General features: G+C 45.9%; 1 protein-coding gene across 1 annotated transcript in view; it reads right to left on the bottom strand.

Moving 5' to 3' along the window:
• The window catches only part of LOC144770173 (proton channel OTOP2-like), a 70,275-nt gene extending 44,924 nt beyond the window's left edge, over positions 1 to 25,351 (bottom strand). The window contains exons 1-2 of the mRNA XM_078654479.1: positions 25,217 to 25,351; positions 3,775 to 4,160 (exon numbers count right to left, since the gene is read on the bottom strand). Of these exons, the coding sequence (XP_078510605.1) occupies positions 3,775 to 4,123 (349 nt within the window). The 5' untranslated portion in view covers positions 4,124 to 4,160; positions 25,217 to 25,351. The remainder of the gene's footprint in view (positions 1 to 3,774; positions 4,161 to 25,216) is intronic.
• Between the last annotated feature and the right edge of the window lie 1,556 nt (positions 25,352 to 26,907).

Here is a 26,907-nt window from a genome sequence, read left to right as displayed (position 1 = left end):
GAGAGACATTGTTCAAAAGAGAGACTTTGTTCAGAGAGAAGGAGACGTTGGAGATAGAAGAACGCCAAAACTACCTTGTTTGAGATCATGGAGGCTGGCAACCCGAACCGCAGGGCAAAATGCATAGTTGGCACACTTTTAGGGGTGGTGATTTCTCTTATAGTTTTAGTGGTTACTGTCTCATACATAGTGGGACACGAGAGAGATGCAAATGCAGTCAAGGAAGTCAAGGGAGTGTCAACACAGAGAACAATTACTGTTAATCATAAGGGAAACATCAATGATAAAGACAAAGCTTTGTTAGATGCGGAAATTAAAAGGTTACATACAGATGAATCACAAGGGAACTTTAGGTCAAATGCTTATGCCAAATTACTTTACAAATACATTGATGTCATGGAGGCGAAGAATTGCTACGTTTGTATGCAATTACCTGCTTCTGTGGATGAGGGTATCAGATACCATCATCTTCCATTGACATATGGAATAACATGTAGTTTGCTGTTGAGCATATTTTATGGACGAGATGGGTTCGAGTATTACTTCTCGAATTTTGACTCGGTGTTACCTGAGGTCCCAAATTACAAGCATCTGAATACATGGGACTATTACAAGAGCGAAGACAGGTTACAGAAATTTTTCATTCCATGGAAAACTCTAGATACATGACATGCCCGAAGAAACAATTTGACTTGTCACGTGTCAGAGATTGAGAAAAAGTTTATAGGGCAGGTGGATACTAGATACAGAAGGCAAAAGATTCAAAAAGCTTCAGGACAATGGGAAACAGATTGGACCAAGGAAGAAAGGGAACACCAAAGGAAGGGTAGCAAGGGTCCAATTGCCTTAGATAAAGAGAAAAGGGGGAAACTATGTATTCATAGAAGTCACTCCTATTATGAGAATTTGTTTGTAGGAGAAGTCAGTTGTGAACATGCTTTCCAATTGGAGTATTACTCCAAGGATTTCTTGAAAGAAATGCAAGCAATACCAAATGTATATTTTGTATGTGGAAGAAATGCTTATGTGAAATTACCAGATAATTGGTACGGATCATGCTATTTAGCAATTGTTTTTCCCAAAATATACCATGCCGAGAATTTAGAGACAACAAAGAGAGGAAAACAAGCTAGAGGGAAAAGAGATCTAGGCGCTGAAGAAGTGGTTGGGGATGTATTTGGTGTGATATTCCCCTTTCTCGGATTGATATTGAATGACATCAAGTTTAGGAGATTGGCTACCGTTGTAGATAGGCTATCTGCCAGTACTGCTAGATCATTAATGCTGGTGGAGGGTGAGATGCAATCGATAAGGGCAATGGTTCTTCAGAACCGACTTGCTCTAGACGTTCTGTTAGCCAAAGAGGGAGGAGTTTGTAAGGCTTTGAAGGTCCAGGAATGCTGCACTTACATTCCGGACAATTCAAAACCTTTAGAAAAATACATACGAAACATCACTGCAATTAACCACGAAATTGAGGATCTGACAAAAGTAAACGTGTGGGAAAAAGTAGGTCATGGAATGGGTAAAGTTGGAGGTTGGTTTGCCAACCTAGGAAAGGGTATCGTTTGGTACATACTGAAACCCATCATCATAATTGTGATTTGTGTAATCACTTTGTGGGGATTGGTGCGTTTGTATCAATGGTATAAAGCAAACAGGTTGCAGAGATCTATGAGAGAACAGGAGAGAAGGTTGACAGCGATGCAAGATACACAATATAAGAGTCTGAAGGCATTGGAGACAATGAAACGAAGTGGTACTGCCATGACTTCACTTTAAAGGGTCCTACATTTTAGAGATGGTGTTTTGATGGTGATGACTCCTGAAAGTCATCAAAGGGGGGACTGAGAGAGCACAAATCTGAAAAATGTATAAGTGCACCATATTTACAAGCACGTAGTTAGTTTAAATATACTTTGCACAAGAGTGTCTTATACCCAGTAGTGAAATGTATAGGGTGTTCAAGTAGGGTAACAATAATCATAGCAATGTGAAGACTAATGTAGAAATGTTGGAATGAATATGAAAACCTCACGTTCTCATGTTAAGTGATCATGTAAGAGTTAAGTGAAATCTTGCAAACCAGTTAAATTGTGTAGGCCTCATGGCAATTCACAAGTAAATATAAAAGTGCTGCTAAAATAATGTGAGGTGGGATTAACATGGTTCTTCCAAAATGTATTATCGAATTTAGTATTGAAATATATGCTTTATAGATGTGTTGCATTTTAGAAACGTATGTTAGTTAAGAATACTGTTTAAATCAAGTTAAATGTTTTCAGAGTGCAGGGACCCGCTTCATGTAAATCAAGTAGGCCCGAACAGATAATGTTGTTTCTTTGATCTGCAATGTGCTCGTTAGAGAAGAAGTCGAGAGGCGCCAAGTACAGAGCTCTACATATGTTTTATGACCTATAGATATGGTGGAGTCTGGAATTTGAGGCCCACTGTAGGACGGCCTGTATGCAGGTGCGAGGGGTCTTAATCAGTTGAAATGAATGGGGCTTTGTTCAGTGGCGCTTGGCGCAGGCCTGTAGGAGTTTCCAGGAATTTCAGGGGTACCAGCGCGCTGGAGAAGAAGCCTGGGAACCAAGGTCAACTTTAACGAGGGTCTTGAAGAGTACCATCATGGAGTTTGCTGCTCAAGACTGCACCACGTGAGGGGCATCCCGAGGGGCGTTCCAACCGAAATTGTGATTTTGTATTAGGGAAAGCGACCCGGGAGGAGAGCAGAGCAGATGATTTTGGAAGCCTAAGAGAGCGGTTGGGTAGGCAGATAGGCTGATCACAAGAGACCGCTTTACAGAAGAGACAAAGAGAAGTGCGTGATCTTCATAGGAAGACACCACGGCTGTCACCTTTTTGGGTAAAGATCTTGTTAAGTAGGGATGTCACTTAGTCTAGTGTAGGGACAGACTAACCTGAATTTTCTTTTCTGTAATGACTCTTAAGTTGCAACTTGTATCCATTCTTGCAACCCTGATGATTTTCGAACTTGTACTTATTATTCTGTTTTGTAGACTCAGATTATTCAAAGAATTTATGTTTATAGTGATACCAGTATACCTTTTAAATCTCATCTTGAGAAGTTTGTATCTTCAGTTATCTTTGACTTTATATTAAATCTTTGAACTTTATCATTGGTCAGTGGTCATTTAGAGTGGTGTAAGTTCTTAATTGATTGACCTAGTAGTAGATTGCCTTTTACTCAATGACAGGTACCAACGATCTAGTCGACCTGATTTGGGATCTGGTAAGGTAACTAGAAACCAGAAATCCCGCGTTAACAGTGTCCTACAAAGTGTTATGGATCTGATATGCCTATTCCCCCTGCAAATGCTCACTTGAGCTCCAGATGCCAAGTAATAGAAGGCATGTATAAGCACCAGCTTTCTAAATGCCTGTAAATGCAAATATATTGGAGCAAAACACACAAAGTGATAAATGAGCCACAACATGTTGATTGTTACACAGAATTAAGGATGGTAGGACTGATCAGCTTTAGTAAAGAGACTACTGCCTGTGGAAGCATCACCTGCTTGCACTACACCTAGCAACGCTGAGACAGTAGTACACTAAGAATGACGAGCAATGGCTTAGGTTCAGAATGGAAGTCCACGTATGACTTAGCGGCCAATAGGTCTGGTGGTGCGTGTTAACTTTAAAAGATGAATGTTGATAATTCTGAATCGAAAGCCGTCAACACTGGTAATAAATACGTGACAGATGCTCAGCGTTCGAAATGAGTAAAGACAGAGTAGCACCACCTACCTCTGAGCCAGATGGGGCCTGCATGGGAATCCTTGTACAAGATGTCTTCAGGGTTCTTGAAGGTGTAGTATAGGAGGATGAGCATACAGATGACGGCCAGCGCCATGAGAACAGTCAAGAGAAATAGGACTTCATTTTCCCGAATTTCCACGTGTGGCAAGCCCCCGCTGCTGACCAGAGCACATCCAATCAACAGCATGTTGACGGCCACCAAGACCGACAGTAGACGTCCTCCCTTTTTCTGCATGATGGAAAGGCTTGCTCGGGTAGGATGGGCCCCTGCCTGCTTTTCCACACAGACAGACTCCGTGCGGGGCACATGCTGCGCGACGTCTGCTTCGGGCTCCATTGGATGTCCAGTGAGAGTTCAGTTACTGGCTTGGCTCCTATAAGGAAATCAGTAAGAAAACTCAGATATTGTGGAACATTCTGGAAACTTGAACTATAAAGAATAAAGCTACTGTCCAACATTTCTTGAAGCATCATCAAGGAATTATTTTGCAGTAAAAACATTATAGAGGCAGTGTTCTCAGGCTGATGGCAAAAAAGAATACAATAGCATCAAGAGATGCTGCCGGATGTGAACTGAAATATTATCTAAATACTTTCATATAGAAGTAAGTTGAACCTGCTGTCTCTTGTAAGCAAAAAAGTAGGCCCTACTAAGGATATCATTGATTTGAACCAGCAGTGACCACCCCGCTGACATGTGAAGGACTTGACACATGCATGATCAATGAGCAACAGAGCAGCCAAACATACGTTTAATTGATTATAACCACTGCAGGACTTCAGTACAAACATAACTGTTCCTCATCCAAGTTATCATCAATTTTCATACGACAACTGCTTCACCCCGTGTGTCATCTAGAAACACCAGAGTGGCGCTTCCATGTGAATACTTCAAAACTTGGCCAGAGGCCTCGCTGAATAACGCTAGGGCAGAGGATTTCTTCCCAACATGTAGGGGCCCTGCCCAGGTATAGCTGGTGAGGACCAGGGTAGTACTCCCCTGTAGATGCTTGTGGGACCCACTTGTTAGTGTTACAAGAGCCCCATGGCAGGGCAGGATCATACAGGCAGATGTAGCACTGCCCTTGGTGTTATCGAAGAGCACCGGGGTGGGCCTCCATGCAGACTCCTCTGGCTCTTGGCTCCTGGTTCATCAATTGGTACTAGAGGAAGTTTTCTTGAGCATAACCATAGCCGCAGTCTCGGACACCGGGCACGAGGGTTCAGATGGGGCTTCCCGTAAGGGACATGTAGAACCCTTTCTGAAGAAGTGGTTCTGCCGTAAATGTCTTAAATGTGATTTTTTTTTTCTTGTTTCATAAAAGTTCCAGTTGATGATGATGCACTCTTATTTATTTTGACCCTAATCAAATTATTTCCATCATCTATAAGAAGAGATCACTCACAAAGGTGATGACCTTAATATCTCCTGCGTTGGCTTTCTGGGTAGGTGAGGAAGGTGGAATTCACCAATTATACGCAATGTGGTATGTGATAGAACATGGAAAGCAATATTTTGAGATCAAAGCAGAATGCCCAGCAGTCATCATCAGCATTCACCATCCCTAAGGCACTTACTCTAGACTATGCATTTGGTTGAACGACTGTTCTCAATGTCCATCATCGAAAACGAACCTGATTGTCTGTCCACTATTAATAGAATTGCTTACTATCAAGACACTATAACAAAAATCCCTTCACCATTAAATAACCAAGAATTTCTTCCGCTCGTGCCAAATTTTGGCACGCCTTTCTCACTACTCTCCCATCACATTTTTTGTTTCAGTGTTTATTGTTTAAATGTAAAGTATACTTTTTCAGTGACTGAGCGCTATTTAAAACTATTAAGTACATACGCTGGCCTTTTGAGCTGTCTTAACCGTGCACTTCAAAGATGTAAACAGGAATGCATTAGGGTTCTTTGTCTCACCTTTGATTGTGAAGCCAGTGGGATAAAGCACCCCGCAGAGGGGAGAATTTCCCTTCCAAATCTCTGTTTTTAGCACTGAGCCATGCAGTTGATGATGATAAATGCCGGGGCCTTCTTGGTGCAACAGGGACCCTCACTCTTGGCAGATAGGAGGGCAATGGAACCGGAGTGCAACACCCAGAGATTATATTGAGTGAGGGGGCAGCATCCCCCTGCCCTGACAGCGGTGGCAGTGAGGGCTTGGAAATGGGCAACTAGGACAGTGGGATGGCAGGGTAAACTGACACTGGAGACTCCTCTGTGGGACTCTGACCTTTTGGAGGATTTGCAGAAGACGGAAGGCTGTAGGAAGTGGGATCTACTTGGGATTTCCAAATTAGAAGATGTCTGGAAGGATGGAGGGCTGATCTTGCTGACTTACAGGCCGAATATGAATGGACAGGCAGCTGAGGTGCACTTTCCACCAATGACTAGAAACTGCGCGTTCGCAGACGACATAAACAAAAGGATGGTGCCAGACTGATTCCATGCACCCCTGTAGGATATGTTGTCCCTCTGACCAGCTAGCTTGCTGTGCCACAGTTAGCCCCCCTAAACCACAACTAGTTCTGGCAACTACTGAACGTGACAATTCTGTTCACTCAGGAACTATGGTGACAGATTTCAAACTTTTGATCAGTTACTCATGCTTTCTTTTGCTCTGAGAAGTATACAAAGAAAACACATAGGGGCTTTTTTTCAACATTGAACCGAAGTGATTCTAGTATAAAATATGTGGGCTGCAATGATCATTAGACAGAAGCAGATACAAGTTATGAGTGTCAACAAAGAAAATAAAACAAATAGTGCCACCATCTTGTTCAGGTTATATATGCATACATATAAAAGATTATAACAATCGTTTATACCCCTACGATGCTAACCCTAACCTATGCGTCTGTTGTGTGAATACATGGTTTGCCAAGAAAACCCAGTCTGGATGATCTAATCCATTCACATGATGGGTAAGAGTGTATGACCCCATCTTGGTCATGAACTGGAGCACAGGGTTCTGGGCGCACCCTGCCGAGCCATTCGATGTCCCAAATTTATACTACTCTGCTTCATAATAGCCTCTCACCACTTGACACACTCTGAGAGAAATGAGAGGACATTCTGGGTAGGCTTGAAGATGATGACTGGAGGATGGCGTGAGGATACCTGGGGGTGGTTGCGATCTGGGTAGGTTTTAGGTTAATCCAATTGAACCTCTTTCACAGGGTGTACTATACAAAGACCAACTCTTTCGGATAGGAAGAATAGTGGACGACCAATGTCTGCAGGCTGTTGGATCTGGAGCACCCTGCTTTATATGATTTGGGAGTGCCCGGGGGCCAGAGCATACTGGAAAAGTATAGGCAAACCACTATTGGACATGGTGGGGGTGCCAAGTGAAAATACAATCCTTACCTCGGCCCCTTCTTCACTAGAGCCATGTTTAGAGATCATAACCATCTGGAAACATCAATAGGGCATGGGAGAGTAACAAAAATCTCCTTATGCCTTGGTTCTGTAAAATCGATTTCAACCTAGGAGAAACGATTATTCGAGCATAGTTTCTAAAGGATTTCAATTATATTTACTGCAACAAGAAATCTGAATTGTAATATGTGTGCTGCAAGCTGTTCCTATCGTGTTTGATGTTTGCAACGTTTGTCAGACGATACACATGTAATTCACAGAAGAGGTATTAAATAAAAGCAAATCAGATATTTTAAACGTAATCATCAAATCATTACCAAAACAGTTAAAAGCAAAACATTAGATTCCCAAAAAATATGTTATGGGCGTTGCTCTCATTGATAAATCTGCCAGCGCCCAGCTCACGGGACAAGTGGTTCCGATTGGATTGCCTGTGTTCTGGAAGGACAGTTCAGGTGGTTCCAATTGGATTGCCTGTGTTCTGGAAGGGCAGTTCAGGTGCTTCCAGTTGGATTGCCTGTGTTCTGGAAGGGCAGTTCAGGTAGTTCCAATTGGATTGCCTGTGTTCTGGAAGGGCAGTTCAGGTGGTTCCAATTGGATTGCCTGTGTTCTGGAAGGGCAGTTCAGGTGCTTCCAGTTGTAATGTAATGTAATGGTGTCTTGTAAAGCACCTGAATCACCCCACATGGGGTATCTCCGCGCTGTAGACCGCTGGGGAACCCGTCCTGGCGTTCCCTGTGAGATGGTCCCTGCTGGGTATCTCCTAGGTGAAACCAGGCATCCCCGGCGTATGTGGGAGACCGTTGTGGAGATGAGGCAAGCTAATGCCCAGAGTTGCCGAGTGTGATCCCTGGTTAGCGTAGGCACCAAGGCGAGAATTATCGAGTCCGCTGACCCTGGTCCATGACCCTGCCGCGTCGGGAATTGAACCCTGGTCCCGGGCCGTCTTCTGCTTCCAGGTCTGCCGCCTCTAACCAGTGAGCCACACCACTCCAGTTGGATTGCCTGTGTTCTGGAAGGGCAGTTCAGGTGGTTCCAATTGGATTGCCTGTGTTCTGGAAGGGCAGTTCAGGTGGTTCCAATTGGATTGCCTGTGTTCTGGAAGTGCAGTTCAGGTGGTTCCAATTGGATTGCCTGTGTTCTGGAAGGGCAGTTCAGGTGCTTCCAGTTGGATTGCCTGTGTTCTGGAAGGGCAGTTCAGGTGCTTCCAGTTGGATTGCCTGCAGGGCCGGACTGGCTACCGGGCAGTTTTGTGTGCTGCCGAGCAGGGGGATGATTTCTCAGTGGTATGGGTGTATTTCGTTGATGGGGACCTGCGTGCGCTTTGGAAAAAAAAAAGCAAAACGAGTTTCGTTTTGCGCACACAGGTCCCCATCAACGAAAGCATCCCCCTGCTCGGCAGCACACACAACTGCCCGGTAGCCAGTCCGGCCCTGATTGCCTGTGTTCTGGAAGGGCAGTTCAGGTGCTTCCAGTTGGATTGCCTGTGTTCTGGAAGCATAGTTTCAGGCCTCCGCATACCTAGTGATACAATGACACAATCAGGGCTCATCCACCATCCGCCCTGCGGGGGTCCAGTCTCGTGACTGACGGGTAAACTAGGTAGGACCAGGAGACATTGGAAACGACCATCTGCCACTTAGGTGGGCTCTGTTTAAGGCTCACCATATATAGGTCCATAATTTAAGTAGCTGGGTCTACCCTACATGTACATGAGCACCTGACTGAATAATTATTCCACGTTGGTATTAAGCTATGCTGTGTATTCTGCAAAGTTTGCTCAACAAAAAAAGATAGGAATCACAACTATTAGCCAATCCAGTAGAATCCGTAGAAAGACTACACTAGTGAGTTTTCGAAAGTACGTCAAAGCCTGCCCGTTCTCAATGCCTAACAGTAACGGGAAGGCATTCCGCAACTCTGTCCCCCTTTCTCGAAGGTCGGCCTGGTGGCAAAGAGAGGCTCCGCCATTGAACTGGTGCAAGCAGGCCGATACCGGGGAGCGTTTGTGGTGACGGTGTCCACCTCTCCCTGAGGTGACAGGCGTGAGTCCAACTCCCCGAGCACTGGGAGAGAGTTGAGGGAAGATGTCGATAGTATCAATTAGGCAATGGCGTTACCTGTGTAAAGACACCATCGAAAAGAGTTCTGGAGGCCTCGCCCTGCTTCAATTGTCTGCAAAATGAAACCGGCTTCCTGACTCAGCTGGAGAGCGTAAATCAAGGACAAGTAAGAGTGTCCCAGATGTCAACACTGGAAGGGCGGGCTGCGCTCTTTCCTCTAATCCTGAAGTGCTGCGCTCCAGTATTTCAACTTTGACTGGCGTGCACCCAATAGGACGCAGGACCAACATCCGGCTCACGAGTCGCACGATTGTGGTACACATGTATGTCACACAGTGTAAGGCAATGCAAAATTAACTCGCAAGCTGCTAAACCACAATACTGCTTTAGTGTGAAATTCGGATTGGGGTTCAAACCCCGGACTTCATTGGAAGAACAAAAACGAATTTCACGCGATCTTTGTTATGTTTGTCAAGTAAAAGTTTGCCTTTAGACCAGTGTTTCAATGGTTCTTAATGCACGCGCAGTATGAAACCGAGTGTGCGTGTTAGTGTGCGTGTTCCTCTACCCTGTCAGCCACACCCACGGACTGGCGACACCGGCCCCCCATCCGCCCCCCAATATATTCGCCTGGCCTGCCCCTCCAGGATGAGACCTCGAACACTGGAGGATTTGCGTGTAAGGTACCCGGGAGAATTCCTCGCAGCCTGCGGTCACTAAAAGGCTAGTTTGCGCCTAATAGGTGACTGACCCCTGCCCAGCCGCCCTTGCCTGTTAGAGGCACTGGCCTGCAGGGTAGTCTTCTGGTGTAACCAGCCTCTACAGCTCTTTCTGCCAGGCCAGCCCAGGGCCGGTCCTAGAACTTTTGGGGCCCCGGGCGAAAGGGAAGATGTGAGGCCCCTCTAATTTGCATGTAACATCACAAGAAGTGACCACAGAAAGTGACATCGCGGGACTAATTATCTTATTTGGCATCATTGAAGAGACCTAACGTGGATATCAGTAACAATGACAAAAAGATAAATATACAAATGAAATAAGTCCATATATTTTCAAACTGTATTAAATGGATTACATTTGTCACATTGGATGGAAAAGCTAGTTCCAGGTCTTAGAAAGATGGATGTTTTTTCACTCAATGTTAACTAATCGTTTTCAGATGAGTGCTTGATAGAAATTCCAGTTCTGTCTCATAAAGGGGGGAGATCCTGTTGAGGTAATGAGGGGCGGGATCATTCAAAATATAAAATTACACAAAAGCAAACCTCGCACATTTCAAAAGTCTCCTTTACCATTTTGTGTCATTATGCTGCCACCTTAGGATGACATTAATACTAAGTAATTTCTTTTAACGTATACCTTCTCACCAGTATACCACACGCACATGCTAAGAGTCAAAGGACAATCTTTTTTGTGTGTGGGCTCTTTACTTGCCAGAATTATGTTGAGTGCAAAAACACAACACATACAATACCAAATTACAAGACACCATTGCAAACAAATTAAGATTGTACATAAATAAAAAAGAACAACCGAGACCACTACTAAATCATACATTGACTTGAAGGTATGCTGCAGATTTAAGTTTTTTTTTTAAATCAACGTTTTTGATTTGGTGTTAGAACTGCCGAAATGCAAGTGGCCGGCTTTAGCGCTGGTGGAGCCCTATGCAACAATGTTTGTTAGTGCCCCTAATTACTTCCTCTGCCATGGATTCCCTCACTACCACCCTTTAACAGTGCCCCTCGAGTCTCCATAACCACATTCTCACAGAGATGCATTTAATTTGATTTACAGCGCTACTGATACCAGTGTAGGGTGTCAGAGAAATGTATATCACACACATTATACAGAGACAATCTGTCATAAATGTGTAAATCACTGTATAGGAAATGTTACATAAGACAAAGGACTACAAGGTGTAGGAGTCATCAGACAATCATGTTACTAGGCATTATAGTTTATTAGTGTTTGGTCTGGATAAACACAAACTCTGAATTTAGAACGTAATACCATGGTTGGAGGTTCTCTTTAATAGCCAGAATTGAATTCTATCCAAATGAACCCTTTTTGCAACATTAAGATAACCAAAGACTGTGGGAAAAACATAACCCTCCAATTTATACCTTGAAGTTTGCATGCAGCTCTTAGATGACAGTTAATAGCTCACTGTTCAATGTTAGGATTTTGACTTATTAACTGACTTATTTACAATATGTGCACTTTGTGATCTGCATGGTACATGTTCTTTGCAGCAGGCACATTAATCCTCTGCTCTACCTTTCCACGAGTCAAAACTTCCACTAGACTAAACTTCGATCTCTCTCAAGGAGGAACATTAATCACTGGAGTTATCATGACATTTTTATTGTTGCCGAAAATTGCTGGAGGCCAGGAAGGAGGCAGCTAGTGCTTTTAAAAATATAATATACTTGCAAAGATGACGCCCCCACCTGAAGTGAGCGCTCAGTGCGATGTCACCGGTCCCACCCCCTTAGAGCCTCCCTGCTCAAGGGTCCTGTGACCTTAATGACAGGGTCACTGACCCTCTAGGGCATGGGTACTCAGAAACTTTCTGGGGGGGGGGGAATTTACAGTGTGCTTTTTGGCAGAGGGCCGCACCTGTGGGGGCGGGGTCGGACGGGGAAAGCAAAAAAAAATTGTGACCATCAGGTTTAACACAGGTCCCTGCAGCAGACGCCTTTGTCCACTGAGCCACCAGACCTGGCATACCCACATCTCTTTCTCTCTCTCCCTCCCTCTCTCCCTCCCTCTGTCTCCCTCCCCCTCCCTGTCCCTCCCCCTCCCTGTCTCTCCCCCTCCTTGTCTCTCCCCCTCCCTGTCTCTCTCCCTCCCTGCCTCTCTCCCTCTCTGCCTCTCTCCCTCTGTCTCTCTCCCTCCTTATCTCTCCCTCCTTATCTGTCTCTCTCCCTCTGTCTCTCTCCCTCCATCTCCCTCCCTCTCCCTCCCTCCATCTGTCACCCTCCGTCTGTCACCCTCCGCCTGTCACTCTCCGCCTGTCACCCTCCGCCTGTCACCCTGCCTCTGCCCCATCTCATAAAAACAAAAGTAGCGCCGCTTCACTGGCAAACTCTTTAAAGTGGCGCTAATGTGCTTTGGGTTTGAATAAAATCAATTGTGCCACTTTTTTCGATCCACACTGTCTTGCTTTAGTTATTTTTCAATTTTAACCTTTTATTTCTGTCCGTCCCGAGGGAGCACATTTAAAGTGAAAAATGTCAGAAAAAGACAACCTTTCCAGCAAGCATGTTTTTTTTGGTGGGGGGACGATGAAAGGAAAGAGGGAGTAATGGCTTCAAGGCACAAGGAGGGGGGCCCCACACCTGGATCTTGCTCTAGTGCCTAGAGGCCCAGGGAAAGGGGGCCCCCTCCCCTGGGCCTCCAAGCAGTAAAGAAGCATTTCGTAAAACTCTACCGTGACAGTTCTACTTAAATTTTAAATGTACATTCCCATAAAAAAAACAGGGGATACAAAAGTAAACAGGAGCCAGTTGATCTGGCTGCTCCCTCCTCCCCTCACCCACCTCTCCTTACCTGTGTCTGGCTGGTTCTGCTAACAAAGGGGGTCTTCTGTCACCTAGCAACAAAATGCAGAAAGGCAATGGCTGGTACTTAGCAGAGGTGTTGCCTCGCCCCTGACACTGTGAGCCAACATAATTGCTGGCCTAGTTGCTGTGCAGTTCCTACTTTGTTTGTCCCTTACCCCCCACCCCTGCGCCCCCCAGGAATGCCATCACACCCTGACAGCAAGGCAAGACACCTCGCATTTGTAATTTGATTGCGTGGGGCAGGGGGCCCTGGAGGCTAACTGTGAAAGCATGGCCTTTCACAGTGAAGCAGGGGGCCCCCTGAGCGCGAGGCCCTGGGCAGCTGCCCACACTGCCCATGCCTAGCGCCGGCCCTGGGCCAGCCAAGCTTATATTGATTACCTGTAATGGCACCTGCATTACATGTATGCAGCAGATAAACTAAGCCTGTTGGTTGATTTAATGTTTTTGTGTCTTTTTCTTGTATCGCTTTCAGCACAACAGTAATCCTGATGCTGCCTGTTGAGTGTCATGTATGTGCCTTGTTACACAGTGCATACCCTGCAGAAGGAACGGCATTGGTAGAGATGGGCGCCCGCTCCCTGCCCAGCCGCTGCTGGCACGGGGCAGTGTTTCAGGTGTGGTGCAGTCCATTTTACATCTCGTGACCGCCTCTTTTCAGTGCCACGTTTGCCAAAGTGAAATGGCGGCGCCCTGAAATAAACCTCAATTGGTGCCATCTGTGTAGGGCTGTGGATCCCAGTGTGCAGGAAAATAACCGGTTTGGGCCAACAAGCATCCCAGGTGACTGGGCTATGAGATAATTACAGCCATTAATTGCACACTGATGGCAGGACCTCCCCTACTCTGGGTCCCGGAATCTTTCTGGCCGCCCCAGAACCCGCCCGGCTTTTGCCCCTGCCCCTATACCCTTAGGTCTTTCAGGGGTACTGCTATACCTGTGCTGATAGCCCCTGCTCCTGTCCGCCATCTTTTGTTGATCTTTCCGTCATGCCGCAAGTTCGTGCCTCTTTTTTCATGTCGCCCAGGGGTGGAGTTTGGTCAGTGAGATTGGGGGGTGTAAGCTTCAGATTTCCCAACAATCATGCTGGCATATCATGTTAAAATATATCATGAGATGCAGAACCCGAGGTGGCTAAGGGGCATTGGAAAGAGGGAGAAGTCAGGATTGTTAAGGGTACTTAAGATAATCATTTTCAAAATAACCAAGTTTTAAGGCAGACATGAGAGAGGATGTGTGTTTTTGTCAGTGTGGGCATGTAAAAATCCAGAGTGAAATCCGAAAGACACCTCACCATTCCCAACTGAAAGCCCCCACAGAAAACATTTTTAGGAGCTTGTAACACCCCGACCCCTGAACCCCCATCCCCCAAACTACGCCCCTGCTCATGACACCATGTCTCTTCGCTGATTCTGTCTTCACTCCTTTAGACACTGCATTTACCTCTCATGGTCACCCCCTGACCTGTGCAGCCACACCCCCGTCTCGCTGCCAGGTAATTAAATATGCCCCCCCCCTAATAAACCCAACTCTGCCTCCTCCCAATTGGCATTCATAACCGGCCCCTCCTGATGATATGAAATCAACCTGCTGTTAATAGATCAAAGACTAATGAAGTCACAGCGAAGTTCCACTGCTCTCTGGCATTATGCAATCAATCAATCAATCAATCAGGAGTTTATAAAGCGCACTACTCACCCGTGAGCGTCTCAAGTCTCTGGGGAGGGGGGAGGTGCAGCTCCGGGTCAGTCAAAGAGCCAGGGCTCGAGGTTCTTAATGAAGGTGTGCAGAGTTGGGGAGCATCTGATGTTGACTAGGAGCTCGTGCCAGGTCTTTGCTGCGACGTAGGAGAAGGCTCTTCCACCTGTTCTGCTTCTGCGAATGTGTGGGGTTTCTGCCAGGGCGAGATCGGCGGAGCGGAGGTTCCTTTTGGGTACATGGAAGGAAACTCTTTTGTTGTGGTATTTGGGTCCCATGTTGTGGGGGGATTTGTAGGCATGGGTGAGTAGCTTAAAGGTCACCTTCTTTTCGATGGGGAGCCAGTGGAGGTCTCGTAGGCGCTGAGTCATGTGTTTGTGTCGTGGGGTTCCGAGGACGAGTCTGGCTGCAGTGTTCTGGATGGTTTGGAGTTTGTGTGGCAGGGTTTTGTTGATTCCAGCATAGAGGGCGTTGCCATAGTCCAGTGTGCTGGTTATGAGTGTGTGGGTGAAGTTTTTTCTGTAATTGGGGGATCCACTTGAAGATCTAGCAGAGGATGTGGAGGGTGTTGAAGCAGGTGGAGGTAACGGCGTTGATCTGGCGGGTCAAGGTGAGGGAGGAGTCCAGAATGATGCAGAGGATCTGGGAGTGGTCCGTCGGGGTGGGTGGGTTTCCGAGGGCAGGAGGCCACCAGGAGTTAAATGCTAGAAATTGCAAGAACACCGGCACAGTGTGCTTTGGAAGGTGTAATCAAAACTAAGAGGTAAGATTCATTAATGATGAGAAATTAGAAACTGTAATTGAACTTACAGTATTTTGGATCTCATGTCTCTTGAATTGCAAATTCAATAGGGATTGTCCCTTGCTACATCACAGGGCAACATTGTGTATTAAAACTTTAATTTGAACAGCATTGCTTATCAATTTACTCAAACGTGCCCCAAAAGCTGTCTGTCCAGAGTAGGTCAATACATATAGTCTGCAGTATACAGAAATACGAACACATCTTCAGGCGGCCCATGGACTTAGGCAAGATGCCTGTGGGTTCTTATGGTCAGATAAGTGTTCTTTGCATGGTTTGGACATCTTCCTACACACTGGCGTCCACCTACCATCCGGGGTTGCTACAGTTTAATGGGTCAAGGGTGCTTAGTGCTCACACCCAGGCCCAAATTTACTAACATTTTGCGTCATGGATACACCATTTTTTGGCGGTAAGGCGCAGATTTACTGGGCAAGTTGCTGCACTGCGTTGTGTTAATGGGAGAGCGCTGAACTGCTCCATATTTGCAAAGACATGGCACTGTTCAGCTCTGTCCCTGCACAGGTGCACTTGTGTCTGTCTAGCGCCAACGCAGGTACCCTTGCGCCATGAGGCAAGGGTGCCTTCATTGTGGGCAGAGAGCTGAACAGCGTCATATCTTTGTAAATATGGCACAGTTCAGCTGTCTCCTATTCACGCGCTGTAGCACAGCAGCTTGCCTTACTGCGTGAACTGTTAGTAAGTTTGTGCCCCAGTACTTACTACATTTCACTTAAGCAGCTCAAAATATCTTTGATCCGTAACTGGGGTGAAATTATGGTACCACTTTCTTCTAAACATTTGAGCATATAAAAAGCGATTACAATCCAACTCTGATGTTCTCCTATTTTAAAGATAAATTAAAGGCCCACTTAATTGAATTGTTGGGGTCGTAAAGTTAACAGTCCAGTTGCTAGTAGGTTGCTGATTGGATGCATTTGTGAGCTGTTTAGGGTAAATGGCAATTTTGATGCTTCAATTATTTACGGTCATATTGATATTTGTAATTTTTCTGTTTTTTAATAACTTTTAATCATGCAATTTTATCAATTGATGTTGCCTTTTTTTTCCTTTGCTTTCCATATGTTGCGTTTGTGCTGTGATGTACAAACCTGAGCTTGGTTTTCTCTGCCATTGTTGGACCCTTTGAATAAAAGCACTCTTAATTTATAAACTCATGAGCGACACAGCTGGTGCTGATGGATGCTGGGATTGCAGAGTACCAATGCTGTGTAGTTTTGATTCCACCCCCTGCCTCTTTATTCCACCACTAGACTCCCTTCCCCTTTATTTCAGTCTTGTAGGTTCTTTTTCATCCTTTTTTCCGTCTACTCACTGTTTTTCCATCTGTCTCTTCATCCTCGTTTTGTTTTCTCTCTCTTTTGCTCTAGGTCAAAGTCTGATGAGGAAAACAAAGTGTTGGTTCCCCAAAAAAGTGTTGGCGGGGCCCACCTGAAACCACGCCTGAAATTAACCACTGAATAAAAGAAACATGCAACTAAAACATGTTCCTCGGAGCTCTTGGTGTTGTCTCCTGCCTGGGAATGTTTAAGGGCTCTGTTGTCTCCACGTCTTCTGTTGTTTTGATGCCTCAGGCACCACTCTTGCCTTTTTCCCTCCTCCTTATTTCCAGCTGTAGCGCTAGGAGTACTGGAATCTCTGAGCTAGTAAACAGTGGCAGAGCCTTCCATTCTTCAGGGTAGGCTGTACATGGTGATAACATGTTTTATTATGACGTGTTAATTTGCATGTGTAACTATGCTCAATCCTGAGGACATCAGTTTTTGTTCTGCAGGCCTCACCTGCACAGCAGTTGAATGGCCTCTTCAAACCAAGACTTCCAAGAAGAGGAAGCCGAAAGGTAATGAGTCAAACCAGGAACTTCTCTAAAACTACACTATCTTGAATTCCCTGTTTGAAGAAATACATTGTTCTTGCTGGTGTAATGAAATATAAATACTTCAAAGGATTTCCTCATTTGCTTGTCACCGATTACAATGAAATGAAAGATAATGCCTACATTCCCGCTCCTTGTGACTCAGGACCGCAAGAAAGCTAAGTGTATTTGTGCATTCCCATTTGAGCAAGAAAAGTCTTGGCACTTGGGATTACTCATCTACCAGTAAAGTGTCTCCAAACAGTTCAAAGCCAGGCCATAGGACAAACTTTTCTAGATAGTATCATGCCACTGCTAAACTCTGCTCTATATATTGGCCCTTGTCAACGATTGGATGACTGTTAAAGCTCTATGTTTGGACAATCGTGCTCTTCATGGTAACTCTCCTGCTTTTATCAAGAAAAGTCTTCAACTTTACATCCCTCCACGCTCCCCCCCAGGTCCTCTAAAATAAAACTTTGCATCTCTCAACTCAAGACGCCACACATCAGCAATCGATGTGCAATTAAACGGTCAATGCATAATGTTAGCCTGTGTGTCTTTAATGAAATCTTGATTCTTTACTCTTAACATTTGGATAATCGTCATTCTCTCACCACAGTAGGGCACTCTTTCCCACTAGTGCTTAGAGATGCCATCTCTTCCTTCCTACTTTTGAACGAGTTGTTTAAACCCATTGTTTAATCGGCTCCACCTAATTTAAAAAGGGCAGGACCTTGATTATGTAGGTTTTCACCCCTGGAGCCTTGAAACCTTTGGGTGTTTCAGTTCTCTATAACTGCTACATAACATTAATATTAACATACAGATTGAAAAAGTAGGCGATACCCTGGTCCCATGCCAACACGAGAAACAGCTACAGCACGTGAATCACATGTAAAAGCAAATGGGAAAATAATGTACAAAGGAATCGCATCCAAAAACAAATGGAAAATAATGTACAAATTGAAAAATGTGAAAAAGGAAGGGGTTAATCTCCCTGGACAATATTTGGTTGTGTCAGCTACTATTTACAATATAAGATATTCGGCCATCATCAAAGCTCTTTTCTAGTACTTGGCATGGTATGGATGTGAATGTTAATGGCAACCCCTGGTTAGGTCAGGCGCCTTGAAGAACTCACCGGAAGAGGTCACAGCCAGGTCAAGGAGGTTTGATGGCAGGAGTGGGACAGGGCAGCTATACCTGGTATTTGAAGACCCCTCCTTTGAGTTGTCATGCAGCATGCAAGACTCATTGTTTACCTATGTCTTCCCTAAATGTTTTGATATATTTTATTCACAACTGGTATATTATAGTAGCACATTGAGGTAATCCCACCAGAAAGGGTGCACCTGTACTTGAAAAATGATTTGAGAAAGGAAGTGTAATGCGCCCTTCAAGAAACTGCCCAATGTGATCTAGACTAGACTTCTGGGACTCCACAGTGGTTCCTAAGTCAACAGCGACACCTCAAGACACACAGCCCCAGCCCATAGAGGGTCCCATATAACCCCTGTTCCGAGTGGGACACTGGCTGCTCTCAGGCAATGATTTGGGCGTCTGTGAGTTCCCCCATGAAGCACTTCGCCGGGGGCATTACTGCCACAATTCCGAATGCATACTTAAATCCAATGCAATCATTTCAAGACTGGATTTAACAACACCATAGGCACGGGACTGCAAAATGACTCCGCAGTTCCAGTTACCCCTATGGAATGAGGAATAACAATGGACATTGGTGTTTCCATACCTATTTTTATACGTATTTTCCGAATTTCAGGCTTTTTGCGTGGACATATTTTTTAACAGGTTTGCCCAGGCAAACGTCCTCAATGTTGCCCACTGTAATATCACATCCATAGGTATACTCTATGCCTCTTAATGCCCATTTGGGTGGGAAAGTATTGTTTCCATCTAAACTGGTTTTAAGTTCATGTTTACCATCTTCTGATGGTATTTCTTGCTTGAAAACGCAATAAAGAATACAAATAAAAAAATACAAAACATCAAATTGCTATCAAAAGGTGAGTCGGGCTGAGGGTCGGAGTGCATCCTATTGACACACTGAAGAGGTCCGACCCAGGATACCCATGGACACAGTCGGCTCCAGAGTTCGACACAAGGCAAAAACAAACAAAACGACAGGATTTATTCAGAAATTATGACAGAAAATGAAACACTCTTGTACACTCCCTGTGCGGTCAGACCCCCTGTTGGTAGAGCTCTAGGCTGGACTATGAACCTGCGACATCCAGCTACAACCACTGACACACCATGCGTCAGCACCTCTGACGGCCGCCCTGGTGAAGGTGCCTACCCCTCACTGGTGAAATGACCCATGCCATTCACCTGAGACAGCCCCCACCACCCTCCTGTTCTCCAGGAAAAATACAAGATCCCTCCTATTCTCCCAAAAGCTACTCAAACCCTTTCCCGTTCCCTCTCCAGTCTCCAGCCACTTCTTTCGTTCCCCTCTTAGTCCCCTGATCCATAAGTACATTTTCATGCATCTTCTCCCTGCATTACTTTCTTACTCCACGGCCTTCGGCTAAGGCTCATCTGTGCATCTGCTGCCCACACATACCACTGGCAATGCCAGTGCCACGCAAATAACTTCGCTTCCCCTGCGGGGTGGGGCCGGGTCACACAAACACTACCCCTGCCTTTAAAATATTCAATAGCAATGAAATAACACGAATGATGAACTGACATTCAGTTAGCTGAACTGAATTCAGGGCATGTCCCTGGCACACTCAATGCACTGAATATACTCTTGTGGCTTTGTTATAGGTGCTAGTATTACATAGCACGAAATGATTCATGTTATCGGCCACTAATGGATGAAATACAGTTAGTATTGGTAGCCTTTGAACCACTGTTTTGAAACATTTGCTCTGTAAGCCCTGGACATTCTCCCAATGCAATCAACACTATGTCCCCCATTTACCACCTGCACTCAGCAGGTCATGTTATGTTATGTTATGTTATGTTATGTTATGCAGCCCTGTAGAGTGCACCATTGCCCGGAAGGTATCCTGGTCCTGGTGGTAAATGTGTACAAGGGAGGCCGGAATGGAGGCAGGGGGAGCGAAGGAGGCTGAGAGATTAAGGGAGGGACAAAGAGGTTGTCATGACAGGTGGGAAGCATTGCCCTCCCCCCTTGCCAGAGAAACAGGACGACCTGCACCAGCTTTCAAGACACAGTTGCTGTTGTAGCCAAAACCTCCTGTGATTTTGCAGGGGAGATTTTCTAGTCGGTAAAGTCGAGTCCACTATTCTTACGCCCAAAAAAACACAGGTGCAGGAACACCGAGCCATTTGTGATAATGCGGAGCGATATCCCACCCAAGGGTACCACTCTGCCTGACTCATACTCAGGCCCTTTGTGGTGAAACGTCCGCACTGTGGCATGCTGCAACCCATTTTGATACCCTAAATAACAGAAATCTTTGGTGCCCCAATGTTTGGTAGGTTTCCGTCTAAAATAAACATCTCAACTTTAAAGAATGTTTTAAATTGGGGCGGGCGATTGCAAAATGATCATAAGTCCCATGCAGGACTACTAAGCTAAAGACTGTATTTTAGGTGGAATTTAGGATTGTGTTAGTTTAACACAAATGTGTACATCCTCCAAGCAAGGCAGAAATAAAATCCATCCACACACTACGAAAGGAGTAAGCATGGTCAGGTGAATGAAGGACCACAAACACGGACACTTGGTGAGAATTTGACATGGCAAACTCGTATATTAAAAAAACAAGTCAAATTGGGAATCAGGAGAAATGAGAAAAGCACATCAGATTGGTTTACCAATTCTCAAGGATTGTAATAGCCATGCCACCAGGTTCAAGGGAGAACAAAAGAGGCAGAGAGGCTCCCAGTATGAAGCCTCTTTGAACTTCAAAATGTGTAGCCTCCATAAGTAAGTATGTGCTTTTAGTGTGATGTGTCGCCAGGCATGTTCTAATATTAGCTGCGTCTTCTATGTAGCGTCTGGTACACTGGTACATTTGATTGCACCCGTGTGTCATTGTATCAAGACAGATTTGAAAATGCAGCAAAATCAGGTTTCTCCTGTGTTCTCTTCCAAGTACGTTCAGTATACTTCGACTGGAACTATAACACTCGCCTCTGTGATCCTAGGAGCAGTCGATATCCAGGTTCAACTAGTTCTGAGTTGATGAAACCCTACATGAATTATTTGCATGTACTTCACCCATCGGTTGTGAGGCCAACTGCTACAGCAGACTGTCCAGAGTGTTGTCGTGAGACATCAATCTGTCGTCTTCAAGAAGCATGCGATCACCCTTAAAAAAGGCTCCTTTCTTTATGCGTAATAAAGGGCTTCTTATTTGAATGCCTCTTTTTCGTGCAAGTACGTAGCTTTCACCAAAAAAGAGAGAAACAAAGCACCAGCAAGTGCACGGTTACCTGAGGATGAATTTTCACAAGAGACAAACGAGAGCTACACAAAATGAATTGGAGGAAAGAAGAGATCATTTGAGAAAAATGATCCACCTAGAAAAAAGGAACAGGGTACAGTCACCCCAATAGTGTGGCAAACCACTGTTAACTGGTAAACCCCTTTTGTCAAGATCCACAGAGCTACCTCACCAATTCCACTATTCCAACATTAATATATTAAGTTGCTCATGTGATACTCACTTTTACAACCTGTTAAACATGTCTATGTCACAAACTCAGTCTGCCCATATCCACCACATTGTTCCTCTGAATCTTTGAGATGTGGATGACCATCATGGATACACCAAGCCGCACCTGTTATTTGACATTCTGAATGAGCTCTGGCCTCTAAAATAAATAGTACAGAGGTGCTGTGAATCACGAAGAAGGCTCAGGAAACGAGTGTATGTATGTTAGCATCCAAGGCAGGTACACGTTCTGGAAAGAATCATTTGAATGTAGATCTTCCACGGGGTGAAGAATTAAGAATGTCAGCCCCATAAACAGCAATGAAGATTTGTAGTCACCGTCAACCCCCTACTGTAATCACTGCTGACAGCATGCTATTTTCTGCCAATGGATGGGGACAGCATGCCATTTGCTGGCATTGGATGGTGACAGCATGCTATTTGCTGGCGATGGATGGTGACAGCATGCCATTTGCTGGCGATGGATGGTGACAGCATGCCATTTGCTGCCGATGGTTGGTGACAGCATGCAGTTTGTTGCGGTGGTTGGTGATACTATGCCATTTGCTGGGTGCTTGGTGATAGTATGCCATTTGCTGCGGTGCTTGGTGAGTGCGTAATGAACAGGGGTTCTGCCCATATTACCCTCCCATACCTGGGCAAGGAACATCACATGGATGAGAAAATAGAACAAAAAGGTACTAAGGGATAAATTAAGCAAACGCTACTTCAAAACAGGAAACAATTTATTAACCTGTTTTCTATGCTCTTTTTTTTAACAATAAATGATATGATTTTTGCAAAAGACAAAATATTGAGTCACAAAACAGGGGGGGAGGTGACCAGACTATATACAGTAATCAAAGTTAGGTAATTACAATATATACAAATATACAACTATGTACCCTAAACAAAAAGAAAAACAGGGGGGTAAAGAAAACACTATTAGTTAGCGGTGGTTGGTGAGAGCATGCCATTTGCTGCTGATGTTTGGCAACAGCATGCCATTTGCTGGCGATGGTTGGTGACAGCATGCCATTTGCTGCCAATGGTTGGTGAAAGCATGCTATTTGCTGCGGAGGTTGGTGACAGTATGCCATTTGCTTCGGTGGTTGGTGATAGTATGCCATTTGCTGCGGTGGTTGGTGACAGCATGCCATTTGCTGCTGATGTTTGGCGACAGCATGCCATTTGCTGCTGATGGTTGGTAACAGCATGCAATTCGCTGCTGATGGATGGTGATAACATGCCATTTGCTGCTGATGGATGGCGACAGCATGCCATATGCTGCCGATGGTTGGTGACAGCATACCATTTGCTGCGGTGGTTGGTGACAGCATGCCATTTGCTGCCGATGGTTGGTGACAGCATGCAGTTTGCTGCAGTGGTTAGTGACAGCATGCCATTTTCTGCGGTGGTTGGTGACAGCATGCCATTTTCTGCGGTGGTTGGTTACAGCATGCCATTTGCAGAGGTGGTTGCTGATCGCATACCATTTGCTGTGGTGGTTGCTGATAGCTTGCCATTTGTTGGAGTGGTTGGGGACAGCATGCCATTTGCTGCGATGGTTGGTTACAACATGTCACTTGCTGCGATGGTTACTGAGAGCATGCTACTTGCTGCGATGGTTACTGAGCATACCATTTTCTGCCGATGGATGGTGACAGCATGCCATTTGCTGCAATGGTTGCTAACAGCATCCACTTGCTGCGATGGTTACTGAGAGCATGCCACTTGCTGCAATGGTTACTGAGCATGCCATTTGCTGCCAATGGATGGTGACAGCATGCCATTTGCTGTGATGGTTGCTGACAGCGTCCACTTGCTGCCAATGGTTGGTGACAGAATGCCACTTGCTGCGATGGTTACTGAGAGCATGCCACTTGCTGCGATGGTTACTGAGCATACCATTTGCTGCCAATGGATGGTGATAGCATGCCATTTGCTACCAATGGATGTTGACAGCACGCCATTTGCTGACGATGGTTGGTGATAGCTTGCCATTTGATGAAGATAGCTGGTGACAGGGTGTCCCCCTGCTTGAGAGTCACTAGTGACATGTGACCTCTGTTGTATCTTACTTGTGATATTAATCCCATAATGATGACAGCAAACTTGTTGCTAAAGAGTTCTGGTGACTGCACTTCACCTGCTGAAGATGGCTGAGGGCTGCTTGGCCGAAGATGAAGTTTGCTGGTACTATCCTTGGCTTTGTCCCACTATTGTCATTTCCCTAACCCCCATCCTTGTATTTTGCCAATGCCATCCTGTACTTGGAACTGTACCATTTATTGTATATATCTCTGTCTTGTGTCCTATTGTAACCAAATTGCTCGCTGATTTTGGAACTGTATTGCCTCTTGTATATATCCATGGCTTTGTCTCACTATTGTCATTTCCCTAACCCCATCCTTGTATTTTGCTAATGCCATCGTGTACGCAACATATCTTACCCTGTAAAGCGCTCTGATACCCTAACGGGTCATGTCCGCGCTATATAAAACTTCAAATAAATAAATAAGGGGCCCATTGCTGGTGCCAGCTGCCCGCTGATGAGGTTTAGTGTTAACAGTCCGGCTTGCCCCATGGATAATCAGACATGGCTGTAATCTCCCTACTGGTGAATGCTGTCCCTCTATTGAAGAGAGCCCCATTGCAGAATGTATCTGGTATAGTAAGGGTCCGAGTCAAGGACACACCCCACGTCTACAGGGCATCCTCTGTCTGAAGATGGCACCCCGAGTACCACAGGTATATCTACAGTATTCTTAGTTGGGGATCAATACTGCATCCGTTTCATCGTGAGTTAGCTCTAAATACAACAACTCATTCCTTTATTTAGAGAAATATTATTTCTCTATGATCGATTCACCATAGCAATGACATCTTGTCCGCATTGGGAGGACCACTTTACATGCAGTGTTTACATAAATGATTGTTTGTATTCTTGAGTACATAAAGTTATACATAAATATGACCAAAACACTGTGGTAAACCCGTATATACTTTACTGGCCTTAGATGGTAACATACTGTGATGAGCTGTGAAAGAACAAGTTAAAAAATAAAAATAAAAACATTACAAAAAAAAAGACTTTACTGGCCTTGTAGATTGTGATAGTAGTAGCACTTCGTGGAAAGCGTATAAAAGGCGATATTTTAACATAAAGACACATACATGATCAATTGAGCGCCCCATACACTTCGGAAAATGCTGTGTTGAACCCCGGCTTTAACTGCATGTTTGGCGCTATTAATGTCCAGGTCACAGCCCACCTCTTGCACCAGTAGAACAGTGAGGAACGACTAAAGAAACAAGTCAAAAGGCGATCCCCAGCCAGCACGAACAGTGGATGGCAGGCGCCGAGAACCTTACCTGACTGGAGGACACGGGTGCCTCTGCTCGAGTGCCCTGCAGCCGCCCTCCGCCCTTATATCCTGCGGAGGATGGAATGTGGGTGTCCGGTGTCTGGCAGGCGCTGGGTCTTTCCCAGCTGTTGCTGTAAGACAGTGTCCGCCAGAACTCCGACTACCTGACAATTTAGGGAATGTACATCTGGAGGCGGATCTAGTGACAAGCCCCGATGACAGGATGGCTCATCGGACTGGTTCCGCCCAGGCGCGCCACACCCGGCTGCCGAAGGTAATAGCGCCCCGGCAGCGCTGCCGGAAGCAGGGTTCCGTGGGTGCCATGGCGGGGTGGTCTGCAGCCGGCACCAGCACAGAGAGCAATGCCAAGGGGTGCAACTGGGTCAGGGCACAGGGGTTTATGAGGGGTGTCATAGCGGGTGCCAGCACGGGGGCAGTGAGGAAGGGTCCTCCGTGCCCCCATGCTCCAGGCTGGAGCGAGAGATTGGGCTTTTGGGGAATTGTTAGAGTGGAACCTACCAAAGGGGGCGACGCAGTGGCTCTGCAGCTGAAGCAGGCCACTGGGGTTCATTGGAAGTGGTACTGATGGAGGCAATGTGGGAGGGTCCGAGGCTGGGCCAAGGCACAGTGCCCCCCCCCCCCCCGCGAGTGCCAACACCGAGGGCACTGCCAGGACTGTTTAAGAGCTTCACCGCGCCAGAAGAGGCAGTGCCCCGTCTGTACTGTACATCAAGAAGGGGCTCAACAGCGGTGTCAGCGATACCTTTTGGTCACTGACAAAGTTCTCGATTGTTCAAGTTTGCAGGTTAATTGAAACAGCCCAAGCAGGGAAAAAGTATGTTGATTTTTGTAAACTCGCTACAGGGAGCTCGAGCTCTCTTTTGCACACAGCATATACTACATCGGGTGGGCTTGAGCTCTGCCCCTTGCTCCTGATTGGGTGGGTTGCTGGTCCCGTTCCAATCTCTGCTCCTGATTCAATGGCTGTCATCCCATTTCTTATGTTTATCCCATCACCGGGCACTTAGGTTTCACCCTGCTTTTTGATTGATTGACTGTCTCCTTTAACTGCTGACATTAAAGGTACTATTTTTCCTTATTTTCTTTCAGTCCTGAATTAACACTAGATGCAAGGGCATTTCCTGTCTCTGGCTCCATAGTGCACTCTCTCCCAATCTTATATCTCTTGCCCCACTTCTCAAACCCTTTCATCTCCCAGACCACCCTTGGCTCTTCTGCTTGCTGACCCCACAACTGACCCTCTGCTCCTTGCCTTGACACCATTTTGCAAAGGCTCGATGCTTCTATATCTCTCGGGACCCTCGTTGGATAATTGTTTGCTCTTACCGGATTCCACGCTGCACACTGTGACCTGGTGTGCCTCTGCTGGGCTGAAGCGGCTTCCCTGACGACTCGCCGGACCCGCTTCGCGGGTCCCGCAGCGCGTCTGTGTCCGAGGAGGCTGTTGGCTGCAGGTGACTGTTGGGAGGAGCGCGGGAGTGGTGTTGGGACCAGCGGGGCTGCGAGCTGTAAGGCAGGGACTCCAGCGTCCATGAGCCCCTGCGCGCCCAACCTGCAACACCTGGGCTGCTCTCCCCGCTGGCCACGCCCCCTGCCGACGGAGTGATAAGCGACATTCACTCGCAACTAGCTGGGACCCTCGTTGGATAATTGTTTGCTCTTACCGGATTCCACGCT

Source organism: Lissotriton helveticus, chromosome 7 (genome assembly GCF_964261635.1).
Source record: "Lissotriton helveticus chromosome 7, aLisHel1.1, whole genome shotgun sequence".
In the NCBI taxonomy this organism is placed as follows: domain Eukaryota; kingdom Metazoa; phylum Chordata; class Amphibia; order Caudata; family Salamandridae; genus Lissotriton; species Lissotriton helveticus.
This window is presented reverse-complemented; position numbering and strand designations above follow the sequence as displayed.